The sequence below is a fragment of the Dipodomys ordii genome, unplaced genomic scaffold (genome assembly GCF_000151885.1).
Source record: "Dipodomys ordii isolate 6190 unplaced genomic scaffold, Dord_2.0 Scaffold34, whole genome shotgun sequence".
In the NCBI taxonomy this organism is placed as follows: Eukaryota; Metazoa; Chordata; class Mammalia; order Rodentia; family Heteromyidae; genus Dipodomys; species Dipodomys ordii.
In genome coordinates, this window is record NW_012267250.1 from 10,031,675 (window position 1) to 10,049,624 (window position 17,950).

Consider the following 17,950-nt stretch of genomic DNA (forward strand, 5'->3'; position numbering starts at 1 on the left):
ACCCTGTACCCTTACGGTATGTTGGCACAGAATACAAATGATTCATACTTCTTTAAAAAAAAACAGTGTGGAGGGAGGGTAAAGTCAAAGTGGGAGATGATGAATGGAAGGAGGAAGGATGGATAAATACAGTCATAATATTCAGTGACTATATGTGAAATTGGAAGCAGGAAAATTGAGGGGATGGGTAGAACTGGGAGAGATGGGGGGAGGGTTGAAATGATAAAAGGAGTGACATCGATCACTATGCATAATACTCTGAAACTGACATCTGATATGTTGAATTGAAACCCCTTTGTACAACTACTTCATTTTTTTAAAAAATTGAAGTAAAAATAAGGATTCACACAGACCCAGGCTGTACTCTCCTGACATTTTCTTGGCTCAGATGGCTCTTGCCAGGCATATCAGTATATCTCTTACTCCATGATTTGAAGCTGAGTCCAAACTCAGAACTTTCATTTCCCATCCTGCTCCTTTAAACAGTGACACTGGAGGCCTCTTTGGCAGCTTTCTTGGTGTCTGATATTTCACTTCTCACATTCCACACATTATTTTTCTTTTCCACTAAAGTTTATATCATAAAATGGAGGGCATTAGGAGGGACCCATCTCCCTGTCCAATGAAACCTGGCATATAAAAAGAACAGGAACAAAGCAACCCAATTGCTATTGTTTCCCAGTGTTGTACCTACTGAGGAAACATTCTGGTCTCTCCACACATTGACATTATTCATTGGTATATTTGGCTTTTGATTGGGTACCCTACTACCCAAACGTTCTTCTACCATTTTTTATAGTCATGGTCTAGCACCTTGAGAGGTGAGCACTATGTGAGATTGGAAAGTTTTTGTACTTCATCTTCAGGAAGGAAAAATATACCTTCTATTGGCTCCATATTTGGCGAAAGATTGCTTCCCACACTTCACAGTGAAGTTATATTTTCAATTTCTGGCTGTGAAGGAAAATGTCTGGCCAAGCCTTAGAATTTATCAACTCTGGAATCAACTCAGAGATGTAATGAGTCCATTTGGGATCAGATCAGGTCCGAAGCCCCAGTGGAACCAAAATGTCATTTATTTTCTACACACACACACACACACACACACACTCACACACACACACACACCCCTCTAATAGTGTAAGAGTAGTAGTAGCATTTTTGCCCTACCGTGTATATCAATTTCCCTTTGCCATTGAAATATTCTGCTCCAATGAAACCATCAAAATATCCAAACCTGGAATTTTTCACTGGTTTAAAGTGCCATAAAAGTACCTATAAAGTAATTGAGGTAAACTCGTGATTCAAGTACAACCCTAAAGATTTCTTATTTCTTTTTTTTCCTTTCTGAGTTGAATTGGTTCCAGACATTATTATAATATCATTTTTCAGAGTTCTATAAATAGATGGATTCTCATTTCTCCGCTTAAGCACTGTTTGCTAAATGTTTTGGCCCAAAAGTTCAGTCATTCCATGCAAGCATTAATCAATACAGGAGACATTAGTGGTTATTCACTCATATGAGATTTGACATCATTTTCCCTCAGCTTATAGGGAAGGGTAGGGAGTGGTACCTAAAAAAGATGAAGGGTCTTTTCTTCTTTGGTATAAGATGCAAATGATAAAAACATGTGTGATATACATTTCTCTAATGTCAGCCTGCTGCTTTGTGTTGAGAAAGAGAGGCAAAGCCCTGGAGGATTTTAGACTTTGTAAATATAAAATTATCTGCCTTGGTGTTTAAAAAAATAATAAAAGGGAGAAAGAGTTGGCAGGTTGCCAGATTACTTACATTACTGTAATAGATTTGCTGACCTCTGACTTGTGCTGTAGAGAAATGTATTGAATTTTTTATAATATCAGATGAGGCAGATCTAAAAAGCTAGTATACCGAGCACCATTATTTAACTTGAGATTTAGCAAAGCTGAAATCTTTTCAAACCAGCAATTTCATATATGATGATAATTTACCAGCTCAAACACTAATAAATCAAGGGTTATAATGCCATTGATTGGTTAATTTTAACTTGGGTTGATTTTTAAGTCTTCTTTATTTAAAAAGGAGGAGAAGAATGAGAAGGAGAAAAAAAATCTTGCTTTTCACAGTGACTGAATTTAATAAGAATCTCCGTGATAGCAAAAGGCTCCCCTACTGTTTCTGCTTTGGGGTGGAAAATGTTATTCTTGTATTATTCCAAGGGAAAAATAAAATCTCATGCTGCTACAAATCTTGTGCCTATGAAAAGATGTTATTTTTTAATACATGATGGCTTACCTATTTCAGATCCATTTAATGGCATCATAAATAAGCATTTTGCTAATCTGAAATGTGAAATCTGGATAATAATAAAGACCCATTTATCTACCCAGCTTTCACTTGCTCAGACTAGATGTAAATCAGGAGAGGAGGGAAAAAAACACTCTCTAGATTTCCTAATAAATATATTGCTTAGCTTGTTCAATTCTTCCAGCCTAATACCTAATACCCAGCCTGCATTCCCAAGACATGCAAGCTCTCCAGTGTAATGACTTCTTTGGAAGCTGGGTGCATTTTTTGTTTTTTATCTATACAATTTGGAAACTGATTAAATCTTTGTGGTATTACAAATATTTGAAGAATCATCATTCATGAGGCATATGCATATTGCATTATACTGGATTCTTGATTGAATTCAAACCTACACAGCATCCTGCATTAGGCAATGCTGACCTTTTATTGGCTAATGGTACTATGTGTACATGGAATGTTGAAATGTTCAGAAACCTTTCATAGCTTTCGTCTTCTTGTACTGTAAAAAATTCTAATAATCAAATGATAAGATCATATCCTGTGGGGTAATTGTGTTGTACCATGACAGGATAACTGAAAAAAAAACATTCAGTGAAAATTATACCAAACGGAAATCGCTCTATGAAACAGTGATTGTTTGTGTGCTGTGCAAAACCCAGCCCCGTTCTTCAGGGCTTAGCTGGTCATATTTCTACTTGTTTCCTTTTAACTGCTGCCTTTCTTGTTTTATTTTGGGAGCCTTTTTTCCCTGAGCCACTATAATTATCTTTCAATGATTTAGCAGGGGAAGAAAAACATTAAGTTGACCTTTAAACTAGCATATTCTCTCTCTCTCTCCCTCCCTCCCTCCTTCCCTCTTTCTCCCTTTCTCTCTCTCCTTCTGCAAGCCTTGAACAAGCAGAGCTAGTGTTGGGATTCAGTTTTACCTTAGTCATGCCTCTTTCCAGATACAAGAAACATTTAATTCCAGATTTCCTGCTTCTGGCTTTAGGCCTTTGACCAGCAAACTGAAATGTATTTTTTTTTCTTTACTGCTGTCAGCCTGCCAGCTGCTGAGCTGAGCGAAAAGAAGGAGAAAAAAATAGTAAAGAAAACTAAAATGATCCAAAACAAAAATGTTGCTCTGCCTCATGAACTTGCAAAATTGTAATATAAAATTAAAGACTCCTTGGTCATCATCTGGAGAGCTGGGTTGGCCCAATACAATCAGAGCCTATGAGGGGGCCTCTAGGGTTCTCTACTTTTTCCCTCATACCCCTCCCTACACTCTATTGCATCCTTCCCCAGAATGCAGGTTCCCTCAATTAGAGAATGGAGGTGGGGGAAGGGTGGGAAGGGTGGTGTCCACAAATGGTAACTGTTGGAATACCCAGGCTTCTGAGCTCCTTGGGTTTCTATGACAACAAAACAAAAGTAAAACAAACCTATCTGCCCAACAATAAAATATGTTTTCATTAAATTCAATTTAAACTATTTTTCCAGTTTCCAAATATTCAATGCATTTTGCTCCTGGACAAAAAAAAAAAAGAACCTGTCCCTGCCAATATTAGAAGGAATAAAGTCCTTGGCAGAACAAGGCAGAGAGAAAAAGAATTAGAGGAAAAAGAATTGGGGAGAAGGTCAGGGACTGTACAGATGAGACAGAGTCAATTCAAGTATGAACAAGATTGCTTTTTCCTCTCTTCTGCTTAGTTATGCTTTTTATTATATAAACATTAACTGCAATATTACAGTGGGAAGCAGGTATCTGGCAGCCATATATTATTTTAGTGTGTCTGCATAGAGAGAGCAGTTTCCAGTTTGAGCAGCTGTAACATGTTTAAACTCAGTTTGTAATGGGATCTGAAGATAACTATTCCCCATGGGCTGTGGTGATCTTCATGGCTGGCCCACTGCCAGTTATGAGGCTCCAAAGTATTATTCATGACTCCATGTCCGAGCATGCTCAGTAAATGGATTTTGTTTCTAATATACTATAAATTTGGATTTGATTTTCCCACAGTTTACTTGATATGTTATCAAACAATGAAGTATTTAGGTTTGCTTCCAAACATGAACAGTTGTATGTGTTTAGGTAGCTGAGATCCAGAATATGTAGTTAGAAATCCATTTTAAAATAGCTAACAACTATTCTAAATTTAGGGAAGTTTTTGCCTGGGTTTAAAATATAAATAAATAAAAACTAGGATTCCCAATATTTAAACAGCTTTCTTGTTGTCTATAAGCCAAGTACATTTTCTTCATTGAGTCAACTTGTCTTATTTAAAACAAATTATGTTGCCGTATTAAAGTTCATATTTTAAAGGCTGAGTCTTGTATTAATCCCACAGTGAGTCATTAATCATACCAAATGCATTATAAAAACTTTAATCACTGAAGTTGAAACTGAGATTGTAATGCAATCCGTGCCTTTTAATTACATCAGCTCTTTTTCCCGTTCAGATCAAGAGCTGGTCGCAAAGGGAAAACAGATTAAAACCAGAGCTGTTTGATGTTTCTCTTTTTAGAGCAATTTTATGCACTTTGTTTAAAAAGTTATGTAATTAAAATGCTTGAATTTTTCAGCCCTCTGATTTTTGTGGCTTCAGTGGTTGGTCTGCTTCCTTTTTGCTGGGACCCTCTTTTATTTGGTACCCCCTAAAAGACCTCGCAGGGCTGGCATAACCTCCTTTTAATTGTGGCCATCTTGGCCACACCCGGCTTGTCTCTACTTGACCTTCTAATCTCAGGTGTTAGGTCTATATTTCAAGCTAAATAAAAATTAAAAATTTGAAGGTAGGCAAAATAGATTGCAAATTCGAGCTCTGAGTGATGTAACCCTTGGGCAAATTATTTAACCATTTCAGTTATATCCTCTGTTATAAAGATAATAATAATAATAATAATATTCCATAGAGATTTGATGGAGATTGTGCAAATGCTCTACATAATATACGTGGCCCTGTACTAGTCTCTCCCAGAATACAATCTTTGAGTATGTGATCCACTGCTGAGTCCTGGAGCTTAGAGCACTTCTTGTCACATAGTAGGTGACTGATAAATAATGATTTGATTGTTGAGATGCTGTTGGCATTTGGCCATGGGCTGTGATGATGCTTCTATTACTGTCCTTGGTATACAGATCCACAAAACCAAAAGGAAGTCTGTCTTGCTGAGAAATGTTTAAGAAATCAAATCCTGCCAAACTGTACAACTTTCTAGAATGCATCCATATGACAGAGTCACTCAACAAGTTAATCATACTATATAGCCCCTCTCACCTCTACTTTTCCTTTCTGGTGCTTCAGTTACCCAGGCCACAGTTGAAAAATATTATGTTAGGTCCTTCAAGAAAGGAGGGCGTCGTCTATATAACTTTTACTTTTGTGTATAGCTACAATTGCTGTATTTTATTATTAGTTATGGTTGTTAATCTCTTAGTACGTCTGATTCATAAATTAAATGATTTCAGGCCTACACTGTGGGACTTGGCACACATCCCCTGAAGATACAAAGAACTGTTCTACTGAAAAAAAATAAAGCAAAGTTTCAGTGTTGATGTTCCTGAATTGGTCAACTGATTTGTCATCTGTTCTGTTCTTCATTTAGATTAATCCTCCCATATGAAAGGTTTATTAAGGGAGAGGAAGATAAGCCCTTGCCTCCAATCAAACCTCGGAAACAGGAGAACAGTTCACAGGAAAATGAGAATAAAACAAAAGTATCAGGAGCCAAACGCATCAAACATGAAATTTCAAAGAGCAAGAAAGAAAAAGAGAATGCCCCAAAGCCCCAGGATACGTTGGAGGTAAGTAGCTATGTTCCACAGAAGACCCATCTCTGAGACACATCAGGACTCCAGGTTTAATAGAATCCAAAGCTGTAGCTGGACTCTTCCTACCTGGCTGATGGCTAAGCTACAAAATCACCAAGTCTGACCCTTGTAGTTCCTAAAAGACCTCCCTAATCCATACAAACTCTTCTTTTTAGTTGAAAACTGAAATATCATGCATAATACAGAATGGGATAGGCCAAGTATAGAGTCTAGAAAGAGGAGAACATTCTGGACAAAACTGACAGGAATTGCTCAGACTTTGAGATAGAAGCAAACATTATAGCTTCTCCGAAACCAAGGCATTCCATCCTGAAGATGTGGTTCCTTGACTACTCCACAGCTTGTTTATCTGTGGAGACTGTGTGATTTTGTAGGGTCCGGGGAGGAGAGCTGTAGAAATTGCTGTGCTGTGTCTCTGCAGGATCTCATGAAAACTTGAGAGGTGTGTTTCCCTCCCATAATTGACCTCCATGCTCCAGTCCTTGGTTGAGACCAATTTAGCAAGATCTTAAGTACATATTGTTTATAGGGGAATTTTGAAGTGGTTTCTCTGAAGCCATTATTATCTCTCATATTAACAGGTAGTTTCTGAACCTTTTAAAACAAGCCTTAGCTATCCACAACCCCCAACAGCTCTTTAGTAGAAAACCCATTACTGTCAGTGCTGAGCCAGTCATGGAGGCTGATCTGGGCTCTGTTTCAACGTAAATTTAAAAAAAGAAAAGGAAGGAGAAGAAGAAGGGGGGGGGAGGAGGAGGAGGTGGAGGAGGAAGAGGAGGAAGAAGAAGAAGAAGAGGACGATGACAGCTGCCCATTAAAAACAACAACAAAAACAACTTAGAAGCCACATTTGGAGACAGCATGTTCTAGGATTCTACCCCCAAGGGAATTTTGGTGCTGATATTAAACACCCTCTAAAAATCAGGTTTATAATGAACACATAAGAGACTCCCTAATTAAACACCATTTCTCTCTCTCTCTCTCTCTTTCTCTCACTCTCTCTCTCTCTCTCACTCTCTCTCTCTCTTTCTCTCTCTCTCTCTCTCTCTCACACACACACACACACACCCCGAACTAGATTTTAACTTTCTCATCTGACTTCTTCCTTGTAAGAAAATAATACTAATACTAAGAGGAGAAATTTGGTTTTTGTGTATATCTTTACATTTATAATTATTTTAAGTTCTAGTCACTTAAAAAGGAAGGGGATGGAAAAAAAGGCAATGCAGACTTCTGAACATCTGCAAGTTTGCAAATAAATGGCCAAAAGCAAGGAAATTCCAAGTTAAGGCTTACATTCCATTCTTCCTTTATCCTGTTGGCCTGGTGATTTATTATAGGGCTCCGGATCAGTGAGTTCTATTAGATACCATATGCAAAATGCTGCCAAAGCATCAGTGGACAAACTGAAGGCTTAGGGGCCAGCTGAAGTCTGAATGCTCCATTTGCCGAAGTTTGAAACAATTGATTTGTTAGCCTTAGAAGGATCCTTAGCTCATATGTGGAGCCATCAGTTATAGAAAAAGACCATTCCTAAGAGAGGAGCTTTGCTCCCCAGAGTCAAGAAAAGCTCTGTCAGCTCCCAGGGTCCCTTGTTTCTTGGAGAGCAGCTGCCCCTTTTCAGGGAGTGGGCTGTAAGTGTATGGAGTTTCAAAGATTGTCATGTGGGGTTATCTAAAGTGCCCAGAATATCCTACCACATTCAAGATTCTAATAAAAGTCACTCGTCACCTCCAAGAGAGACACATGTGATTGACTAGATATATTTCTTGTTAGTGGCTGCGTTTAGAGATTGAGGTTTAGATTTAATTGTCATTTGTTGTTTTTAACTTTTGTTATTGTGTTTTTATTTGTTGTTTTGTGCCAGTCCTGGGGGCTTGAACTCAATACCTAGACCATAAACCTGAGGGTTTGTTTGTTTGTTTCTCAAAGCTAGTGCTCAGCCACTTGAGCTACAACTTTCCTTCCAGCTTTTTGGTAGTTTATAATAAATAGTCTCATGTACTTCCTTGCCCTGTCTGGCTTTGAACCAAGATACTTAGATCTCAGCCTCTTGAGTAGCTAGTATTACAGGCATAAGCCAATTGTGCCTGACCTATTGGCTGTCATTTATTTTATATGAGGTGCTGAACTTAACGGAGATTGGAGGGGTGATAAATCTTTCTTAGTCAAATCTCCAATCTTTAGATATTTAGATTGCAAACTGCATAGTACAAAGCTATCATTTCATACTTAACACCCCGAAGCAGCTCATAAAATACTACCTTATAAAAAAGCCTCTTGCCCTTTTCTGCCTATCTTCCAAAGCCCCCAAACCTATTTTGTAACCAGAAGTGTGAGACTCCAGTGTAGCTGAAGCCCAAAGTCACAGAAATGTCAATGGAGCTGAGTATCTCCCAGCCATACTTCAAACTATAGCCCCACCAGGCTAACAATTAAATGTAATTTGCTTTTGCACTTACTCATTTTTTTCTGTATTTTTATGTAACAAGAAGCTCAAGAGACCAATGATGATTACTAATGTAGGACAAGCCATGATATTTGTACTAGGAAAGGCAGCTATTAATGAACAAAGTAGAGGAGGACATACACTGTGCTACAAGGCTGGGACACACTTCAGTCGGTTTGAGGAAAAATATTTATGAAGTGGGTGTGGCTTTTGTTCCTAAATATCCCTAAACCAGCACCTGCAGCCTCACTCAGAGATGCAAATATGGATAAATATGGATAGCATTTCTCTTCTTGAGAGGAACAAACTTGGAGGGGTGAGATTAGGGCAGGGTAGGGGAGACCAACTCAGTACCATTTCTTCAGTGACTCTCCCACTAAGCTATGTCAAGGCAGAATGATGGTCATTTAGAAAAGGCTTGGCAGCAGCCCACTTGATCACAGATGGAAAGTTAAAATGACCTTTTAAGGTCAAAGCTTACGCAGCCACATAATGCAATTAAAAAAGGGGGGGTAGAATTTTGCCTCCAACTTCTGTGAATAGAGATAAAGCATCCTTATTATTGACTAAAACTTTTTATGGGAATGAACAGAAAAGCAATACTTGTGGTGGCATACAATTTGTGCATTTTGACAATTCTGATTTAATAGCAATGGAGTTTTCTATACTGTAGAAGGACTTAGCCTATCCTCTATGCAGATTCCATCTGCATGCTTCCTTCATATCTTAGCATTTGCTTCGTGCCATGTGATGCTGAGTAGGAATTATTAACACCTCGCCACCACTAATTTTCAGTGCATCTGTCCTAGTCAACCCCTTAGGAAGGAATTTGCTCTTTCAAAGAGAAGCAAAGAGTCAGTTTGTTAGTTGTTGTTGACGTGGGGTTGGTTAGATTTTTTTGAAAGAGAGATGCTTAAAAAAAATCTTTCTCAGAAGTGTCATAAAACACAACATGTAATTTAAAACCCATTTGGATAATTGACTGATTTGACAAGAAGACAACCTTAGAATTAAAGTATATATTAGAATCAAGGAGTGACAGGATGGTATACCACCAGCACATAGCACTTTGCTATTTTGATAGGTGTCTCATAAGGTACTGGAGTGAATATGCATATTTGCCTAATGTTTCTGTAATTTAGATTTCTTTGTTTAGAGCCATGATTGGGGAGTAATAAAGCCTTACAGAAACTCAGGGAGCTGATTGACAACCTGTTTTCAAGGGAAACTGCTGTGTGTGGTATTTTATTTCAAAGCAGAGCATGTTGGTGTAGTTGGTTTTCTTCTGACTATCTTCTGAAATATTTTATTAGGTGTCATCAGAACAAGAGAAAGAACATGAGACTTTAAACCCGAAAAGTGTCACCGAGCCTCTCCCGGTAGCAGACATAAAGAAAAAAACGGAGGGGTTCCAGGATTTTACACCAAGACCCCTGGTGGCCCGAGCAGACCCAGGGAAAGACGGTGAAGCTGACCAAGGTTCCAGCAGTGAGAAGGAAGCCGAGGAGGTGGGCGAGAAGGGCTCTGCACCCCCGCTCCCCAGCACATCCCTCGCCCCTGAAAGGGATCCACCCCCAGCACCTGCGGTCGGCAAACCACCCCTCTCCTCTGCCAGTGCCCTGGTGGACTCAAAACAAGAAGCCAAACCTTGCTGTTTGGCAGAGAACCCCGACAGTGACCTCCAAGACACATCCTTTTCCAGCTTCCCTGCCACGCAGCCATCACTGGCAAGCCAGAATGAGGTAGAAGATGACAAGCTTCCCGCCATGGCCGATTACATTGCCAACTGCACTGTGAAAGTAGACCAGCTGGGCAGTGACGACATCCACAATGCACTGAAGCAGACCCCCAAGGTCCTTGTGGTCCAGTCATTTGACATGTTCAAGGACAAAGACCTGACTGGACCCATGAATGAGAACCATGGACTCAATTACACACCCCTGCTCTACTCCAGGGGCAACCCCGGCATTATGTCCCCGTTGGCCAAGAAAAAGCTTTTGTCTCAAGTGAGCGGGGCCAGCCTCTCCAGCAGCTATCCCTATGGCTCCCCACCTCCTCTGATCAGCAAAAAGAAGCTGATCCCCAGGGATGACTTATGTTCTGGTTTGTCCCCGGCCCACCACAGCCAAAGCACTGACCATATGGCGGTCAGCCGGCCATCCGTGATTCAGCACGTCCAGAGCTTCAAAAGCAAGCCCTCAGAGGACAGAAAGAGCATCAACGATATCTTTAAGCACGACAAACTGAGTCGATCAGATGCCCACCGCTGCAGTTTCTCCAAGCATCACCTGAGCTCCTTGGCTGACTCCTATGTCCTGAAGCAAGAAATTCAGGAGGGCAAGGAGAAACTATTAGACAAGAGGGCACTCCCTCATTCCCACATGCCTAGCTTCCTGGCAGACTTCTACTCGTCTCCACACCTCCACAGCCTCTACCGTCACACTGAGCACCATCTTCATAACGAGCAGGCTTCCAAGTACCCCTCTTCCAGGGACATGTACAGGGAATCGGAGAATGGTTCTTTTCCTTCTCATAAACACCAGGAAAAGCTCCATGTAAATTATCTCGCTTCTCTACATCTGCAAGACAAGAAGTTGACCTCTGCAGAAGCCCCTACAGATGATCAGCCCACGGATTTGAGCCTTCCCAAGAACCCACACAAACCAACTGGCAAAGTCCTGGGCCTGGCTCACTCGGCCACAGGACCCCAGGATAACAAAGGCAGCTCCCAGTTCCAAGTCATCAGCAGTCAGAGCCGAGACTGTCACCCTAAAGCCTGCAGGGTATCTCCTATGACCATGTCAGCCCCTAAAAAATACGCTGAATCGCTTTCAAGATCGGGCAAACCTCACCACGTGAGACTGGAGAATTTCCGAAAGATGGAAGGTATGGTCCATCCTATCCTGCATCGGAAAATGAGTCCTCAGAACATAGGGGCAGCACGTCCCATCAAGCGCAGCTTGGAGGATTTGGACCTGGTGATTGCTGGGAAAAAGGCCCGGGCTGTGTCTCCTCTGGACCCGTCCAAGGAAATGTCCGGGAAAGAGAAGGCCTCTGAGCAGGAGAGTGAGGGCAGCAAGGCAGCCTATGGTGGGCATTCAGGGGGTGGATCGGAAGGCCACAAGCTTCCCCTCTCTTCCCCTATCTTCCCAGGTCTGTATTCTGGGAACCTGTGCAGCTCAAGCCTCAATTCCCGGCTTCCAGCTGGATATTCTCATTCTCTGCAGTACTTGAAAAACCAGACTGTGCTTTCTCCACTCATGCAGCCCCTGGCTTTCCACTCGCTTGTGATGCAAAGAGGAATTTTTACATCGCCCACAAATTCTCAGCAGCTCTATAGACACTTGGCTGCAGCCACACCTGTGGGAAGTTCATACGGGGACCTTTTGCACAACAGCATCTACCCTTTAGCTGCTATCAATCCTCAAGCTGCCTTTCCATCTTCCCAGCTGTCATCCGTACATCCTAGTACAAAACTGTAAGGCCTGCTCTGCCCAGAATCTCCAAATGGCCAGCCTAGTGGTATAGCTTCACACCGAATCCTGGGGTGATAGCTTGCAGAGTTAGAAGTTAGTATTCCTTCTAATCTAGGTGGGGGCATATGATTAGTCCCCAGCCATAGAGGCCAAGAGGGGACGTGAACCTGCCTGATTTTTCTGGGACGACGGCAGCCTGGCTGATCAGTCTTGATCCCCACCCAACACGGATGCCCTGGTACCTCTAGATCATTTGTTTTTTTTTTTGCATCTGGGTCTTTCTGAGGGGATTTATATATATCCAGAAAGAAATTAAGGGACCCCCTCCCCATCTGAGTTTGGATGATCAGGAAACAACCTGGGCAAAAACAGGAGCAGGCTTTTCAAATGGAGGGGCGGGAAAGAGACTGGCAGAACATAGCCAAGGGTTGCCCCTCTTTCCATAAACCTCTCCACGTTCAATCAATGCAATGTATAGAGAAACTTCAGTAGATCTTTCATTTTTGACACTATTAAACAATCCAGAGAAGTAAACACTGTTAAATTAACTGTATATATTTGCTTCTTCAATCCACCAATATCATTGTTTGCTCACCTAATTTATATACAGGTAGTTCAATTTTTCTCCCTGTTCCTCTTGTTCCCCTTCACCACTCCTTTACCCTTTTTCCCCCTTTTTTTAATTAAACATTATCACCTTTGTTTTAAGGTCCTTTGTTTTTGTTTTAGCTTTAGGTTTTTGTTTGTTTGTTTGTTTTAAAAGCTGACTGACTTTCCAAGTTGTTGATGTGTGTGTATAATTTTTTCACATCTTACCATTTTGAGCAGCTTTGGGTGGTCAAGTTATTGTTTACAAATTGAAGCAACTGAGTCTAGTGGAACAAATGAAAACGAAACAATCGGGCACGCAGTGGTGCAAAGAAGGTTCTGTTTTTGCAAACCTGCAACTGGCGGGTTTTGTTCCTCATAAACGGCAGAGTTGAAAGAGTGTACACACTGCTTACCCAGCCAAATGCTTTGCTTTGAAGTATTGGGTTATGTGAAAATATCAAGCATTGTACTAACCTTATCTAGGCTGTGAAACTGTCCTGCATACCAGAGGAATCATAAAAAACCAAAACCTTACTGGCAGCAAACTACCGAATAACAACAGAATCTAGAAGACATACTTATGGGCTGCACAGATATTTTAGGAATTTCAGCAATTAGAACAGGAGCCAGAATGACTTACATTGGTGTTGGCACTGCTCCCATCAAATGATCTGGGAAATGGGGTTGGAAAGAGGATGAAACTCAACTGTCCAGCAGGAGGAGGAGCAACTGAAGGTCTGATCACCGGCCAGCTTTCCTAGACCATGGCCTGTTGAGTTCTAGGCAGTTACTGTTTCATCAACTGGCTTTTGACATTCCCAAGAAGGCTCTCCCTTCTTTGGGAAGTATTGGCATACTGGATTCCATTTCCAAAAAGTCATCCTCTTTGGGTGCATGGGGTGTGAGTTTGGTGTGCGTGCACACACATATAAGGTGGTTCGCATAGGTTTTTTAGCCACCTGGAAGTTCCATCCACTGAACTTTTTTTTTATTGTTGGAAGTGAGTGATCAAGCTGTTCGTGCAATCCAAAGATGGGGAGAATACATATTGCAGTTCTCACCACTTTATTCCATTTGCTCCTGAGATGTAACAGCACGGTGAACACCTTTCCTAACTATCTTGAAAAATGGATCGATAGTGGATTTTCTTTCCCATCCCACCCACCCCTGCTGAAAAATGCTTTGACCAAGTCCCCAGCCCACTCTCCCCCCTCCCAACACTACCAGTAGACTTTAGAACCATAGTTAACCAAGTCTTTTACCTCTGAGATATTTAAGTCTATGAAAATTGATGACAATTTTCAACTTCTAAATAGGTAACAAATAGGTAACTCGACTGCAAAACTAAGCAAAACCAATAACAGAGAAACTGCGGCTCTTACACAAAGCCATGCATGCCGTGCTTTTGTATTGAAAATGTCTCCATGATATGAAGCCAAATATTCCATGTAACATACTTACTATCCAAAGGTGGAAACAAAAGAATGTAGAGATCCAGTGTTAAGAGTTCCATTTGCTTCAATTAATTATTTACCTTCCTGTGGAATAATATATATATATATATGCATATATATATTTAATAGAACCATAGATAGACTAGTAGAATTTAGATTATAAATGTGTGAATGCAGATTATCCTGCTATTGCACAAGTATGAGGGGGGAGGGGGGAAATCTCAATTCCAGCTGGTATCATGCTGGCCAGGACAGGACACATTTAAAAAAAAAAAAGAAAAAGTTGCACTAGATTGAAAGGTCACAGAATCAGAGGACATGGAAGAAAAGTGAACTCTGGTGACTCTGCAGTTGACATGGGCTAGATCTGATGTGGTTTCTATGAGCTCATTTCTCAAAAGAGAAGGGGGCCGATTGTCCCCGGTAGAGCTCACCTATCTATTTGGAATATAGGGTGTGTTGTTTTCCCCTCTACAGTGATTTCAGTGTGGTTTCATCATGTTGGAATTCGATCACACCATTTTCAAACAATGTTAACATAGTCCAGCTTTTGTTTTTCTCATCTCTTCTGAGAGGAGACTCACTGTTTCTGTCTGAGGAAGCCCATGGCCTCGCCAAAACATCAGGATAAATAAAGAGAGATGTGGGTATATGTTCCCAACAGAAGCTGTATGCTATTTGTTTTAAAACTCTGAACAGAGATCTTGGAAATCTTTCAAAAAGAAAAAAAAAACCAATACTGAATTCTTCATTGGCTGAGAACCACATTTTAAAAAGTCTTAAATAGGGCTTTGTTTGCATTGTTTGAGTTCAAGGGGCCTTATTATTGAATGGAATTGCACAAGTCTGCTTTTGTGCAATCAAACCATTGTTATTGGTGGTTCTATAAAGGAAACTGGAATCTAATTGGCATTGGAGTCATAAATCTATTTACTGAGTGTGGCTTCCAAGAAATGTTGCAATTCAGAATGCACAAAGTCCATGATTTATTGGAGATTCAGAGATTCCAAATAATATTTTTCAAAAACCTTACCATATGAACTTCTGGTCCAGCTTTTGGCAACTCAATATTTTTTTCTTCAAAAAATTTACTTTTAATTAAAAAAAAAACCCAGCCCAACCAAGTTCTAGAACTAAGTATTATTCTATGAATGATTTGAACTTGGAATATTTGCCACAGGACTGACTTTATTTATTTACTAGCTAGAAGCTCTTTTAAGTTCACTTGTTTATCAGGGCATATACAGAAGGGTTTCTCCAAACTCAAATGCTGACTGTACAACTTTCTGACCTGGTGCATGAATTCTCAAGTACTGTATTTCACTGTGTTCGTGTGTCTGATGAACATTTTAAGGTGATCCCACAAAAGAAAAATATTTTGTGTAGTGTGCCTTCAAAGAGAACCATTTATTTCTCTTCACTTGTCCCACAAAGTCACATTTGGTGGTGGTTGGCCAAGTCCCCTCTGGTCTGGTTTTACTCTTGTCTCAATTTTAGAGAGAAATAAGAATGATTTTGCCCTGGTGAGACCCACACATTACAATCATGATCCTGAGCACTTAAACTCCAGTGCTGACTATTGATGTATTTGATATTTCTGCTTGTCTCCCCATGGTTGAAATATGTCTGAAGAATAGCAGCATAATCTCTTGGCTGTTTATACTTTTTTAAACTTGACTGTGTTGTAAATATTGTATACTTTTGGTGATTCCAGCTATGTAACCTCTATGCTCTGTAAGGTGATGATTTGTATATAGTACCATGGCCCAGTGATATTATATAGTTTCCCAATGGAGAGGTTACTGAGTAACCTTTGCATTAGTTTAAACACTACCAGATGAATGCTGAGCCAACTATAAACACTCAATTTTGTATGTTTTCCAAATTGTACTTATTACTGCTTTTGATACTGTATTACGTGCCAATAGTTTCCCAATCACATAGCAGGCAAGAGATATTTTGTACTTTTTGATCCACTGTAATATTTAATAAAAAATGTTACTATCTGTTTCTTTTTGCCTGTCTGTCACTTCTTCCTAAGGAGCCCTGTGGGACTGTCTACCTTCTGGTCTCTAAATTGCATGACGATGATGACGATGATGATGATGATGAAGAAGGAAAGGATGTCTGAAGGATATTAGTCAGTTACTATATATTATCTCTAATCTTCACAACCTCACGTGAACATGGCTGTGTCCATTTTACTGATGAGAAAGCCAAAACAGCAACTTGCCCATGAGTAACAAATGACAAGGTCAGGACTTGAACCCAGGGCTTCCACAAAAGTTCCTGTTTATTAGATCAGTCAACAAAGATGTACTCATGTCTCAATTGCTAGGTAATACTGGTGAGAGGTCTAAATACAATGACAAGCAAAAGATAAACATCTCTGGAACTTAAATCTCATGGGAAAGAGTTCATCTAGTAGTCCCCCCTGTATATGTGAAACCTCAGCCTGACCTAGTTCTGGGGTAGAAGAGTTCCATATCTGAAGTGACACATGTAGAGGAAGTGGTGACTAACGTGATACATGGAAGATGAGCATGAGCTGAGTAGGTAAGAAAGAATTGGGAAAGAAGTCATTCAAGCACAAGGTAAGATGTGTGTAAAGGCCCCGAGGCAGGAACCTGTTTGTCTTCTTATAGGAATAGAGGGGAAAAGGCCTTTGTGGCATAATCATGATGCTGAGGGAATGAAGTTAGGTGAGATTAGAATGCCCCAAGGAACACAGCTCATTGGTCTTTATCCAAAACAAGACGAGAGATGAAGTGGGGAGGTGACGTGTGAAGATTTGTCTTTTCTAACACCACTCTCCAGAGGGCTACCGCCCGCAGGCCTGGCTAGCAGCCTGACATCAAGGCAGTGGTCATTTTTGACTAAGCCGGTGGAATAGAATAGTGGGCACATTTCAAAGTTAGTTGGGCAGAAAAATGAAAAGGATTAGTGATGATGAAGGGAGACAATTGATGGTGGAATATTCAGGAAGGTGAAAACTCTGGGAAAAGTACTCTAGAGGCTGAATTCTATGTCTTTTATTTCTAAACCTAGGGGTGATGGACAAAGATTTCTAATTTTTCCCTTGATCCTCTACCTCTAACGATTCCATTGGCTTGGCTTAGCTTACTATTAGTTGAAATGAGGTGTTTATAAAATAATATGCTGTGCTTTCTCTGTATAGTGAGACCCAGAGGTGAGGAAGAAAGGACATGGATCAGGACATGACTTTGTGAACAGCCTTGGCTTAAGACTCCACCACCTGATCAGGCCTTTGAATAAACAGAAACGAAAGCATAGCAAGCACGTTATCTGAACTCTGGAGGAGAAAGAAACCTACATTTTAGGCTGAGCACAGGTGGCTCACACCTGTTATCCTGGCTATTCAGGAGGCTGAGCTCTAAACATCATGATTCAAAGTCGAGCACAGGCAAGAAAGTCCGTGAGACTCTTCAATTCATCACCTAAAAGTCAGATGTGAAGCTTCTGACTCAAGTCGTAGAGCACTGGCCTTGAGAAAACCAATCAAGTAAAAACAGGAGGCCTTGGGTTCAAGCAGTGCCGGTAATAAACAAAAAATAGAAGCCTACCTTCTGATTGAAAGGTACAGAACCCTTTTGCTCATTTTGGCTGAGTCTGAAGGCCTGCCCATCCCTCTAGGTTCAGAAGGAACTGCTAGGGGAGGATGTTCACACTGCCCTCCTCTTTCAGAATATCATCCACCCAGCACCCTAAAATTATGAAGGAACCAGCCCCTTGATTCCCTGGCCCTCATTCTAACACACGTGAACCTCACCATCTCATCCAAGGTGAATTACCCTGAGTACATCAAAGGACCACTGTTCCATCTCCGACACATTCGGACTTGTGCTTGTGGCTTCC

At 40.7% G+C, this 17,950-nt stretch overlaps 1 protein-coding gene across 2 annotated transcripts in view; it reads left to right on the forward strand.

Moving 5' to 3' along the window:
• Nucleotides 1-16,085, forward strand: part of Arid5b (AT rich interactive domain 5B (MRF1-like)) — a 182,275-nt gene extending 166,190 nt beyond the window's left edge. For both annotated transcript variants that reach the window (XM_013017164.1, XM_013017165.1), the window contains 2 exons: nt 5,879-6,077; nt 9,867-16,085. In XM_013017164.1, coding sequence (XP_012872618.1) covers nt 5,879-6,077; nt 9,867-12,035 — 2,368 coding nt within the window. In that variant the 3' untranslated portion in view covers nt 12,036-16,085. The remainder of the gene's footprint in view (nt 1-5,878; nt 6,078-9,866) is intronic.
• Nucleotides 16,086-17,950: the final 1,865 nt, after the last annotated feature.